This window comes from Cyprinus carpio, chromosome A6 (genome assembly GCF_018340385.1).
Source record: "Cyprinus carpio isolate SPL01 chromosome A6, ASM1834038v1, whole genome shotgun sequence".
Lineage (NCBI taxonomy): Eukaryota > Metazoa > Chordata > Actinopteri > Cypriniformes > Cyprinidae > Cyprinus > Cyprinus carpio.
In genome coordinates this window covers 15,228,935-15,242,417 of record NC_056577.1, presented here as the reverse complement: position 1 = coordinate 15,242,417, position 13,483 = coordinate 15,228,935, and the positions used below count along the sequence as shown (strand labels likewise).

The 13,483-nt window shown below is 40.2% G+C and overlaps 1 protein-coding gene across 4 annotated transcripts in view; it reads left to right on the top strand.

Annotated features, from left to right (window-relative positions):
- The window catches only part of LOC109087479, a 131,121-nt gene that overhangs the window by 54,304 nt on the left and 63,334 nt on the right, over window positions 1-13,483 (top strand). For all 4 annotated transcript variants that reach the window (XM_042758167.1, XM_042758169.1, XM_042758168.1 and 1 more), the window contains exon 6: window positions 342-542. In XM_042758167.1, the coding sequence (XP_042614101.1) occupies window positions 342-542 (201 nt within the window). The remainder of the gene's footprint in view (window positions 1-341; window positions 543-13,483) is intronic.

The following is a 13,483-nucleotide window of genomic DNA, read 5'->3' as shown; positions in this document are numbered from 1 at the left end:
GTTGCTACAGCACAATAATGCTAAAAGTTTTTTTATTTTTTTATTTATTGAATTGCAAATCTTAAGATGCATGATATTATGTAATTTTCATTTCTTGGTTGTGGATGACCCGGTAAATATACAATTTAAAATATGAAATTTGGCCACAATATATTAGTTGATATGGCATGCATTAGATATGGGCTAAAACTTTTCTAAATTTTGGCCTTTTGAGGCACCCTAGCTCACACCTAAAGTGCACACATATACAGTAAAGCCTCCTTTCAGACAGCGCCTCTCTGTTTTCCAAAAACAGAAATAGGAATGTTGAGCTAACCCTATGCAACTTTTCTTAATGTTAGTGTTGGCTGCTGTCCTTCCTCGTGGAAACCGTTGAAAACACAGTGAGCACTCAGGCTACCCTCCTGAAAGAACCTCTCTGGCCTGCCATTCGTCTCCAGCCTACCTACCAGACCACCACCAAGAGATCCCCTCCCTCCACTGACACAGCCCCATTTACTGAAGACAAGACCATACAGAAACCAGAAAACTTATGTCACGAGGTAAAACTCTTAATTCAACAATAGATTTCATGCACAACTACTGTGCTACATTTTTAGCAGTATGTACAGATTCTTTGCTATCCAGGCCGTCATAGAAATGTGTAATGTATTGCATAATGTATTTGTCTCAGTAAATGGTAGTCATGAGTAAAAGCTAAATGATAATAATTGTTGATTGTCCACTTAAAAACTGAGGAATTTGTGTGGGTGTCTTGGCAATTGTTTGTATTCATTGAATCATTAAGTATGTTTATATGCACACTGATACGCTGATAGCTCCCAAAAATAAGCTTATTGAATTAACCTGTTGTCCCAGTGTAAATGCAAACCAGTAACCCAGCAACACAAATAAAGAGTGTTTACAAAAAATCGGGTTATTCCCTGGTAGTGATGCCAAAATGTAATCAGTTGTGTATCTGAATCCTAGTGCTCCAATTGTTATGTGAGTTACTCTAAAATGTCAATGGGAAAGTTACGTTGTTGAACATCTGTTAATTTCTTACACTAATTAGCAGTATACTTAATAGGGATGTTATATCAATTAAATGACATCAGTATCAATTAAATTAAATCAGTATCAACAAAATACATTTTACAATATATCAAGCCATTACATTGCAGTTACAATAGCATAAAATAGAGCTGCAATCAGCGATGACGGACTCAAGCCCTGGTGTGACCACCACCTGGTGGCTTCAGGAAAATAGTGCACAGCGAGCACATTCATTTAACCCTCTGGCAGTCTGGTTGTTTGGCTTACAGCAATGAAAGGGTTGCTCTAGAACTTCAAGGGTGTGAAACAGACACACACATAGAAAGGGAAGGTTATATAAAACTTTTAATGATCTATAAGCATTTGTTAATAAGCAAATGCTATAAGCATTTGTGAAATAATTATAAAAAATAAAAATTACAGGAAATTACATATAAACTGATTCTATGCATTTAAATAAATGTTGGGGTGGTGATTGGATTATTGTTGGTGAGTATTAATCTTTGTATTAGGGTTGTGAGTTCGAGTCTCGGGCCGGCAGGAATTGTGGGTGGGGGGAGTGCATGTACAGTTCTCTCTCCACCTTCAATACCATGACTTAGGTGCACCTTGAGCAAGGCATCGAACCCCCAACTGCTCCCCGGGCGCCGCAGCATAAAATGGCTGCCCACTGCTCCGGGTGTGTGTTCACAGTGTGTGTGTGTGTGTGTTCACTGCTCTGTGTGTGTGCACTTCGGATGGGTTAAATGCAGAGCACGAATTCTGAGTATGGGTCACCATACTTGGCTGAATGTCACGTCACTTTCACTTTCTTAATTGTCATACAAACTCAGGGGTTTTCAAAGTGTGGGGCATGCCAGGGATGAAATACTCATCACGCTGCATGAAATACAGACTTGAAACACCTGACTGCATGAGCATATGATAAATATACTATGTCAGTTGGATAAAGCAAACCAGTGGCAGGCTAGAAAATTTAAGGATGTCAATTGTAGTCAAGGTAAAGATGATTGCAGTTAAGTACAGTAGTCGTACATTAGGCAAGCGTGAGTCTGTTATTATTGATTTGCAATGAAACCATGTGTTTTTGGCACACTGATCACTATTGCACCAATGATTTGCATGAACACATTTCAACATATTTGTGTAGTCATCTAAATTAATGTGCCGCATTTTATAATGGATACTAGCTGAAGAAGTGTGTTTTAGAGTATGCGAGGGTCAGTGGTTTAGTAATTATGAATGGATCTGTATAGTCAAGGCAAGGCAGCTGGTTTTGTTTGTTGCCCATCCCCCCACGTCCTGTTTGGTATGGCAACTTGAATTGTGCTTATTTGTATAAAAATCATATAAACAAATGTTGTTGCACTATATACATTATGAATTATGAAAAGTAAAAAAGTAAAAATTTTTACTATTTAAAATTAGTAGAAGCTTAGGGGGTTAGAGGGGTGGGGAGGCACCATTGTGTACGTTGAGTCAAAGAGGAGGCCCACTGTCTTTGACTTTGAAAACCAACTTATGGAATGTTCTAACGTATTAAAACTGAGAGGAAACAGATAAGGCTTAAAAGATTTCATATCCTATGACTCCATCTAGTGGCCAGCCTTCGTCTGTCAGCTGAAATTGCTAATAGTTTATATTTTGCTGTTAACCCACATAGCATCAGAAGTTCATGACTAAGCACGTTTCCTCAGAATGACTTGTTCTTCATAAGTAAACAGTTTTTAAAAGTTTGGACAATGTACTTAGAAAACATGACAATTCCTGTTTCTATTTTATGCCATTAATTTAGTCCTTCGCCATGGCAACACCGTCTTCATGCACTTTTCTCAAAACCCAGAATAGCTGTCTTCCTGTTGGGCGGAGCATATGAGTTGCAAGGTGAAACTTGTTCAGCTTGATGAGATCTTTGTGTACAGAGTTTTGTACATATACATGCACGTACGTATAATATATGCACAAAATATTTTGACTGCGTTCCGGGGACGTTACTCATAAACTTTGAAAAAAAAAATGAGGGGTTCCCCCTGAGGACGAAGGGTCTTCAGTGTTTTGGCATGATTTTCCTTATGATTTTCCTTATGATTTTCCTTATGATTGATGGCAGTCACAAGAGTCCCCTAGGAGGAGTACTTCTAGTTCCACAGCATGCCGTTTTTAAAAAAACGAGCCGGTGGATTTGGTCAGTCATACTTTTAAACATTTTAGTTTTGCTATACTAAATCTACATATTCACATTCACATAGAGCAGCGGCAAGTGCATGAGGTTGTCATGGCAACCACATAACACTGCACGTGAATTACAGCTGCGCTTTAATTTTGCCACATTAAACTTAGCAATAAACATGTCTGACAAAACGATCTCAAAGGAGGCTTTTAAGCAAATGAATTAGTGAATTACTCATCTACTGTATTTACGACAGACATTTTTTGACTTGATTCAAGTTAACGCACAATGATGCACACACTTTCTATTTAGTGAAAAGTGAAAGTGAAAGTCATGACATTTGTCAAGTATGGTAACCCATACTCGAAATTGGTGCTCTGCATTTAACCCATCCAAGTGCACACACACAGCAGTGAGAAGTGAACACACCGTGAACACACACCCGGAGCAGTGGGCAGCTATATCCAGCGCCCGGGGAGCAACTGGGGGTTCAGTGCCTTGCTCAAGGGCACTTCAGCCATGGGTATTGAGGGTGGAAGAGAGCGCTGTTCATTCACTCCCTACCACCTACAACTCCTGCCAGCACTGAGACTCGAACCTGCGACCTTCTGGTTACAAGTCCAATTCTCTAACCATTAGGCCACAGCTGCCCCAAATCTAAATGGATGATAAACAGTTTATATTCTAAAGTCTGTTTATAGATTGTGTTCTCTGAAAATGAAATAACATTTGGATGTAAATGGTCAGCATAAAAGTAGTGCGACGCTAAAACGGCTGCGTCCTGTGGATCACCTTTATCTGATTGTCTGGCTCCGGAATCATCAAGCACGGTATTGAGTTTTTTGTTGTCTCCAGATTTCTCTGCAGTTTGTGTACATAGTTTAAAACACTGAACATCATTTTATACCAGACAACAAAGTCTTAAGTCTATTATCCACCAAAATGCAGATTTGTCACATGACAGTTCTTATGCAAATGAGATTGAGGGAGACATTATTTGTTTTGATTTATTAATTTACTTACAATAACAATTTAAAATGTATGAACTTTTCCATATTAACTTTTACATGTATTATTAACTACATTATATGCATTTTTACGGCGTAGAAAAAAGTTTATAAATAAATATTTAGTAAAATCCTTTAATCACTATGCCCCCACTACAAGCTACGTCCATGACGGAGCTAAATAATTTTGTAAATGTTAGGGGGCACTATGAAGTCCACTGACCACACCCAAAACAAATGACCAAAGAATTGCTAAATCTTGTTAAAGGATTAGTTCACTTTCAAATTAAAATTTCCTGATAATTAACGATGACTACATGGGGGGTGGAAACTTTTGGAATTTGTAGATCAAGGTAAATTGTACTTAATTTGTGTTCTGGGAAACATGCAAGTATCTTCTGTTGCTTCTGAAGGGCAGTACTTAATGGAAATAAAAATAATATAACATTATAAGAAAAATTTGGACATCTTCATACTGTTCAAAAGTTTTCACCCCTGGCTCTTAATGCATCACGTTTCCTTCTGGAGCACCAGTGTTTGAACCTTTTTTAATAGTTGTGTTTGAGTCCCTCAATTGTCCTCAGTGTGAAAGATCTCAAAATTATACAGTCACTGCTAGAAAGGGTTCAAATATGCAAAAGATGCTGGAAAACTGAAGAATCTGCAGGACCTGAAGGATTTTTCTGAAGAACAGTGCTCAGTTTAATTGTTCAGAACAAACAAGGTACTCATGAACAACCATCACCAAAAAAAAAAAGTTGTGGATCTTCCAGGTAACAACACACAGTATTAAGAACCAATGGTTCCTAAAATTTTGAATGGGGTTATTTTAATAATTTCAGCTATTTTATTGTTATGTGGACTAAATATAATAATCTTTTATGTAAAATATCTTACTCAGGACAGTACTAAATAAAAAATAACATGCATTTTGTATGATCTCTTATTTTGTTAAAATTATTCACATTTTCACAGATTCTGCAAGGGGTTCCCAAACTTTCGCATGCCACATGTGAGTGTCCAAATTTTTGTGAGTTTTCCAAATGGACAAAATATGCATTTTCAAACTAGGGGAAGCTTTGACAACAGTCACCCTAGTGCATGTGACGCCACACACTCTATAACAAGCATAATACAAAGTTATTAACATAATACAAAGTTAGTTAATAACAGTAATAGTTGTAAATTGTTTTATTTAGACTGTAAGTCTATGGTAATTCACAAATTACCTCAAACGCCATACACAGTGTTTCCTTTAGATTGGCAGGTTTGAGCGCTGGAAAATACAGTTTATACTGCATTCAGCAAATTAATTTTGTGTTGGGGGATAGACCTTGTTTGGAAAACAAATACTGCATCGCAGATGTGGAGCCATCTTCATTCATGTCACCCATCCGCGTTTGTGTCTGTAAATGTTTTGGCTCAGGTGCCCGAAATGTCTGCCCAATCCTGTAAGCTGTAAACTTCTCATTCTTGCTTTAGAGTCGTGCTGCAAGCTCACAAATACATGACAGTTCTTGAAATTAAACATTTGGCATTTTGTTTTGCATAAAATTAAAGAAGCCATAAAGACTTGGAGAAAGCCTGTCATACTTTTTATATTGTCATATTAAAAATATTTTGAACATTGGCAAAGATGTCCTAATCATTTTCACAAATACATGCAGTAAATAAAAAGCTATAAAATATGAAAAGATTGTCTCTAATAATATGAAATAAATGTTTTAAAAGGGTTATGACATTTGTTTGTGATCTTATGTGTTATTTATTGTGCATTGGGTGCTGCTGTCTTGCTCCTTATAATGTCAGTTAATCAGCAAGATAATGGTTACACCATTACAGTTTGCGTACAGGACTAATAGATCAATAGAGGATGCCATTTCATTTGCCTTTCACTAAATTCTAACTCACCTGGAAAATAAAGATGCTACGCTAGACTCCTTTTCATTGATTACAGTTTGGCATTTAACACTGTCATCTCCTCAAAAGTCATAAACAAGCTGCATAACCTGGGCCTGCCTTCTGCACCATGTAACTGGATACTGAGTTTCCTCACCAGTAGGCCATAACTGTTGCTACCCATGCTAACAACATGTAGCATGTGGACCAATTAGACACACAATTATTTGTTATATTAAAAAAATAATCCCTAACACCCAACCAACAAGCCAACTATGAGGGTCTATGGACCCTTCCCCCAAAATGCAACTAACACCTCTAAAAGGCAGAACAGGTCTCTGGTTCCATGGCAACCAAAAACAAATCATCTGATAACACCGGTTTTATTGCTTAAAGGAATGCGGGCAAAGCAACTCTCACTCATTTTTCTCATAGGAAAGATTCATAATGCCCATAGAAATGGACTCTTCTCTAATTAATTCATAGACAAACCTTTCTTTGAATGAATACACACATCCTCAGGTCATTGTGTATATTACTGTGCTTGTATATTGTCTTTTGTATTGTATTGTATACAGTGTTGTGCAAGTTACTTCCAAACTGTAATACATTATAGATTACTTGTTACTATTGTTTAAAAGTAATTCCTTACCTTACAATATTACTGTCTAAGAAATGTAATGCGTTACATGACTCCTGTATTACTTTTGAGTTACTTTCACCAAAATAACTACAACAGATGTAGAACTTAAGATTAGATTAGATTAGATTAGATTCAACTTTATTGTCACTGCACATGTAAGATACAAGGCAACGAAATGCAGTTAGCATCTAACCAGAAGTGCAATAAGCAGTAAGTACAGAATATACAAGGTCTACAATATGTACAATAACTATACAGATAAGTATTATGGACAAAATTTACAGATTTTAAATACTATCAGCATGATATACAGATAGGTGTACTATGAACATACTATACAGATGAAATATGTGAAGTGTATGTACACTATAGGCAGAACTATGAACATATGAACAATTTACACTATTGCAATGGAAGTAAAGTGCATAGAAAATATTTCAGTGTGCAAATGGGTTATTCAGTGTTTCTGGATGAACAGACAGTAGTGCAAGTAATAGCCAGTTTGCTGTTTTTGCTTGTTGTAAATAAATAAATAATAAATAAATCAGTCAGATGTAGTGATGAAGTGGGAGAGGAGTGTGTGTGTATGGTGTGGGGGGTGTCAGAGGGCAGAGTTCAGTAAGGAGACAGCTGTAGGGAAAAAGCTGTTCCTGGATCTGCTGGTCCTTGTCCGGAGGCTCCTGAAGGGCCTCCCAGAGGGCAGGAGGTTAAACAGTCCATGGTCAGGGTGAGAGGAGTCCTTAAGAATGCTTCGAGCTCGACGTAGACAGCGTTTCCTCTGGATGTCCTCAATAGCAGGAAGTGGTGTCCCTGTGATGCGTTGGGCAGTTTTCACCACCCTCTGCAGTGCTTTGCGGTCAGCCACCGAGCAGTTCCCATACCAGACTGTGATGCAGCTGGTCAGGATGCTCTCGATCGCACACCGGTAAAAGTTCACCACTATGGCTGAAGACAGCTGGTTCTTCTTTAGTGTTCTGAGGAAGAAGAGGCGTTGGTGAGCCTTCTTGACCAGGCTGGAGGTGTTTGTGGTCCAGGACAGGTCCTCCGTGATGGTGGTTCCCAGGAACTTGAAGCTGGAGACACGTTCAACAACCATCCCGTTAATGTGGATGGGGTCATGCGTGCTTCCTTTCTTCTTCCTGAAGTCCACAATGAGCTCCTTTGTCTTACTGGTGTTAAGGAGCAGGTTATTGTCAGCGCACCATGTGGCCAGGTGCTGTACCTCTTCCCTGTAGGCAGTCTCATCGTTGTCACTGATGAGGCCAATCACTGTGGTGTCATCTGCAAACTTAATGATGGAGTTGGATCCATGCACAGGCTTGCAGTCGTGGGTTGTAAAGGGAGTAAAGGAATGGGCTCAGCACACAGCCCTGTGGTACTCCGGTGTTAAGTGTGATGGTGGTGGAGTGGGTGTGGCCTGACCGAACATGCTGAGGTCTGCTGGTCAGAAAGTCCATGATCCAGTTGCAGAGGGAGGTGTTAATGTCCAGGTCTCCAAGTTTTTTGTGGTCAGCTTGGAGGGAATGACGGTGTTAAATGCTGAACTGAAGTCAACAAACAACATCCGTACATATGTGTTGTTATTGTCCAGGTGTGTGAGTGCAGAGTGCAGCACTGTGCATACTGCATCCTCTGTGCTCCTGTTTCTGCGGTAGGCAAATTGATGTGGGTCCAGTGTGGGTGGGAGGCAGTCTTTGAGGTGTGCTAGGACCAATCGCTCGAAGCACTTCATAATGATGGGTGTGAGTGCTACAGGGCGGTAGTCATTTAAGCACATCGGGGAGGAGTGTTTCGGTACTGGCACAATGGATGTGGACTTAAAACATGTTGGCACAGTTGCTTGGGTGAGGGACAGGTTGAAAATGTCCGTGAAGACCCCTGTAAGCTGCTCTGCACATGCTCTAAGCACACGTCCAGGAATGAAGTCCGGGCCGGCAGCCTTGTGTGCGTTGATCCGGCTCAATGCAGTGTGGACATCTGTGGAGGGGAGTTTGAGGGGTTGGTGGTCTGCTGAGTGTGTGGTTTTGGTGGCCGTCTCCTTGCTGTCGCTGTTGAAGCGAGCATAAAAGTCATTTAGCTCGTTAAGGAAGGAGACGTCCATGACCGTTGGAGTGGAGTTGCTTGGCTTGTAGTCACTGATGACCTGGATGCCCTGCCACATGCGTCGGGGGTCAGAGTTGGAAAAGTGTTCCTCTACCTTCAGCTTGTAGCAGTACTTGGCTTTTTGATGCCCCTTTTCAGGTTAGCCCTGGATTTACTGTAGGCCTGCGCGTCATCTGACCTGAAGGCAGTGTTGCGGGCTTTCAGCAGAATTCGCACCTCCTTGTTCATCCATGGCTTCTGATTAGGGTATGTTGTGATCTGTTTTTCTGATGTAACACTGTCAATGGTGGTGTTGATGTAAGTCAGTACAGAGGAGGTATAGATATCAATGTCCGTGTGAGAGCCACAGGCAGCCTGAGAAGCAAATATACTCCAGTCAGTGTGTTGAAACCTGTCCTGAAGTAAAGAGTCAGCTCCAGCTGGCCACACTTTGATGGTCCTCACTGATGGCTTCACACGGTTGATGAGGGGTGAATACTTGGGGGTGAGAAACAAAGAAAGGTGATCAGACTGTCCGAGGTGGGGGAGGGGGGTCGCGGTGTAAGATACATCAATGTTTGTGTAAACATGTTCCAAAGTTTTGTCTCCTCTGGTGTGGCAGGAAACATGCTGATGGAATTTGGGGAGCACTGTCTTTAATTTGCAGTGATTAAAATCACCCGCGACAATAAAAGCAGCCTCCGGGTGAGCAGTCTGTTGTTTACTAATGGCTGCGTGAAGTTCGTTCAAAGCAATCTTGGCATTAGCATCCGGTGGAATATAGACTGCAGTTATTATGGTGGAAGTGAACTCCCGCGGCAGATAAAAAGGTCTACATTTAACCATGAGAAACTCTAGGTTAGCTGAGCAGTGTCTCCCAGCTAACCTTAAAGGGTTAGTTTACCCAAAAATGAAAACTGGCTTGTGTTTTACCCTTACCCTCGAAGCATCCTAGGTGTATATGACTTTCTTCTTTCAGGTGAATCCAGTGGAAACTATTTTAAAAATTGCCCTGGCTATTCCAAGCGCTATCATTGCAATCAGCGGGTGTTGCAGTTGAACAGTCCACAAATTGTCAAATAAAGCGTGCGGTGAATAAAGGCCTCCTGTAGCGAATCCATGTGTTTTTGTAAGAAAAATATCAAACGTAATAAACACTTTTCTATCACTTCCGCCATTTATCATATGCGGAAGCCGTGCCAGCGGATGACGCAGCACGTATTCATTGCATGAATAGTGACAAATGCGGAGAGAGAACTAAACAAAACACCGGTCATGAATTAGAAGTACAAACCAAAGATATGCAAAGAAAAATGTTGGAGGATTTTGATATAAGCCAGAGGAGACTGGTTTTCCTTTGTTAAATTTTTGAAATTTTTCTTGGTTTTTTGCTATAATTAAACTCGCGACACTAGCATTTCTCAGAGGCGCATGCACTGCGCATACATGCTGCGTCATCCGCCGTACCGTCTATGACAGATACCAGAAGTGAGAGAAAAGTGTTTATTATGTTTGAAATATGGATATTTTTCTTACAAAAACACATGGATTTGCTATGGGAGGCCTTTATTTACCCCTCTGTGGAGCACGCTTTATTATGGATGGGCACGCTTTATTTGATGACTTTTGGACTGTTCAACTGCAACACCCACTGACTGCAATGATAGAGCTTGGAATAGCCAGGACAATTTTTAATATAATGACTAAATGTACTGCAGAGCATTTTACATCCAGTAGAGGGCGATATGGTGTAGCATAATGACTGTGGGTTATCCAGGCTACCTGCAATATAGCTTATAATTGGCAAAGTTAAGGCTCAGGACAATGCAAGAAAGGATGACAGCCAGAATCACAAACGATCCAAATCTGTTAAAAGTATGGTATAGGTAAAGTGATTATCTGCAAATATCTGTGAATAGCTTGGGTCTATTCATATTAGACACAACATGACTATATGTAAACTCTAATGCCATGACAAGATGCGTATACTTCCATCTCTCGCATGTACCGTCTTCTGCCATCTTCATCCATTAGCCGCTTTTCCTCTGGCCAGTGTGACCCGGGGCTTACAGCGAGCCGGGCAGGGCTAATAGCCTCGGACCTCAAGCACAGAGGCTGAAATCATGCCGTGTTTCCACTGTCGGGCCAGTAGACAAATGCGGAGAGAGAACTAAACAAAACGCTGGTCATGAATTAGAAGTACAAACCGAAGATATGCAAAGAAAAATGTTGGAGGATTTTGATATACAGGTCCTTCTCAAAAAATTAGCATATTGTGAAAAAGTTCATTATTTTCCATAATGTAATGATAAAAATTAAACTTTCATATATTTTAGATTCATTGCACACCAACTGAAATATTTCAGGTCTTTTATTGTTTTAATACTGATGATTTTGGCATACAGCTCATGAAAACCCAAAATTCCTATCTCAAAAAAATTAGCATATTTCATCCGTCCAATAAAAAAAAAATGTTTTTAATACAAAAAAAGTCAACCTTCAAATAATTATGTTCAGTTATGCACTCAATACTTGGTCGGGAATCCTTTTGCAGAAATGACTCCTTCAATACGGCGTGGCATGGAGGCAATCAGCCTGTGGCACTGCTGAGGTGTTATGGAGGCCCAGGATGCTTCGATAGCGGCCTTAAGCTCATCCAGAGTGTTGGGTCTTGCGTCTCTCAACTTTCTCTTCACAATATCCCACAGATTCTCTATGGGGTTCAGGTCAGGAGAGTTGCCAGGCCAATTGAGCACAGTAATACCATGGTTTCGGTAAACCATTTACCAGTGGTTTTGGCACTGTGAGCAGGTGCCAGGTCGTGCTGAAAAACGAAATCTTCATCTCCATAAAGCTTTTCAGCAGATGGAAGCATGAAGTGCTCCAAAATCTCCTGATAGCTAGCTGCATTGACCCTGCCCCTTGATAAAACACAGTGGACCAAACACCAGCAGCTGACATGGCACCCCAGACCATCACTGACTGTGGGTACTTGACACTGGACTTCAGGCATTTTGGCATTTCCTTCTCCCCAGTCTTTCCTCCAGACTCTGGCACCTTGATTTCTGAATGACATGCAAAATTTGCTTTCATCCGAAAAAAAAAGTACTTTGGACCACTGAGCAACAGTCCAGTGCTGCTTCTCTGTAGCCCAGGTCAGGCGCTTCTGCCGCTGTTTCTGGTTCAAAAGCACACGCCTGTGCACGGTGGCTCTGGATGTTTCTACTCCAGACTCAGTCCACTGCTTCCGCCGGTCCCCCAAGGTCTGGAATCGGTCCTTCTCCACAATCTTCCTCAGGGTCCGGTCACCTCTTCTCGTTGTGCAGCGTTTTTTGCCACACTTTTTCCTTCCCACAGACTTCCCACTGAGGTGCCTTGATACAGCACTCTGGGAACAGCCTATTCGTTCAGAAATTTCTTTCTGTGTCTTACCCTCTCGCTTGAGGGTGTCAATGATGGCCTTCTGGACAGCAGTCAGGTCGGCAGTCTTACCCATGATTGCGCTTTTGAGTAATGAACCAGGCTGGGAGTTTTTTAAAAGCCTCAGGAATCTTTTGCAGGTGTTTAGAGTTAATTAGTTGATTCAGATGATTAGGTTAATAGCTCGTTTAGAGAACCTTTTCATGATATGCTAATTTTTTGAGATAGGAATTTTGGGTTTTCATGAGCTGTATGCCAAAATCATCAGTATTTAAACAATAAAAGACCTGAAATATTTCAGTTGGTGTGCAATGAATCTAAAATATATGAAAGTTTAATTTTTATCATTACATTATGGAAAATAATAAACTTTTTCACAATATGCTAATTATTTGAGAAGGACCTGTAAGCCAAGAGGAGACTGGTTTTCCTTTGTTAAATTAAGGAAACTTTGCTTCCTTTGCTCTTATAATTAAACTCGCGACACTAGCATTTCTCAGAGGTGCATGCACTCCTGTAAAACCCGCCCTAAACATGCCTTCACTGGACGACGTCTCACAATTCAAAGTTCCACGGTTCCACCAGCGAGAGGGAGATTAATGATATAATAAATCACTAAACAAATATATCAGAAGTTGTCGTTTAGTCTTTATTTACAAACTTGGACACCACACTATTGACTGACCACGAATAGGAAATAGAACTTACTTGCGGCTTTTTTGATTCTCGTGGTCTTGATGTTTTTTTTTGTTTGTTTTTTTTTTTTTTTTTTTAACAATTACATTTTGGGCTAAAAGTGTATTGTAACGCAATCGTTAACGAACATGTACAGAGTAAAATATTACTGAAAAATAATTAGTAATGCTTTACACTACTGCGTTACTGCAAAAAGTAATCTGTTACTGTATTGCATTACTTTTGTAACGCGTTACTCCCAACACTGATTGTATACTGTTTTATGCATGCTTATGATAGAATCCTCGGTTAGTATGACCTCACCTATAGCATGTTTTGTATCTACGAATTTGTATTTTCTGTATGATCTAAATGAGTGTGTTTTATATGTTGATACCTATGCAACATATTATTGTTCTAAGAATCTTTAAAAGTTTAGCATCAACACCCAATCCAGTTACATGTGCAAAACACCATGCTTGAAGACAAAGAGTTGTGAACTTTCCCTCCAAATGTTCAAGACACCACTGGCTCTTTGATCCTTCAGAGGTG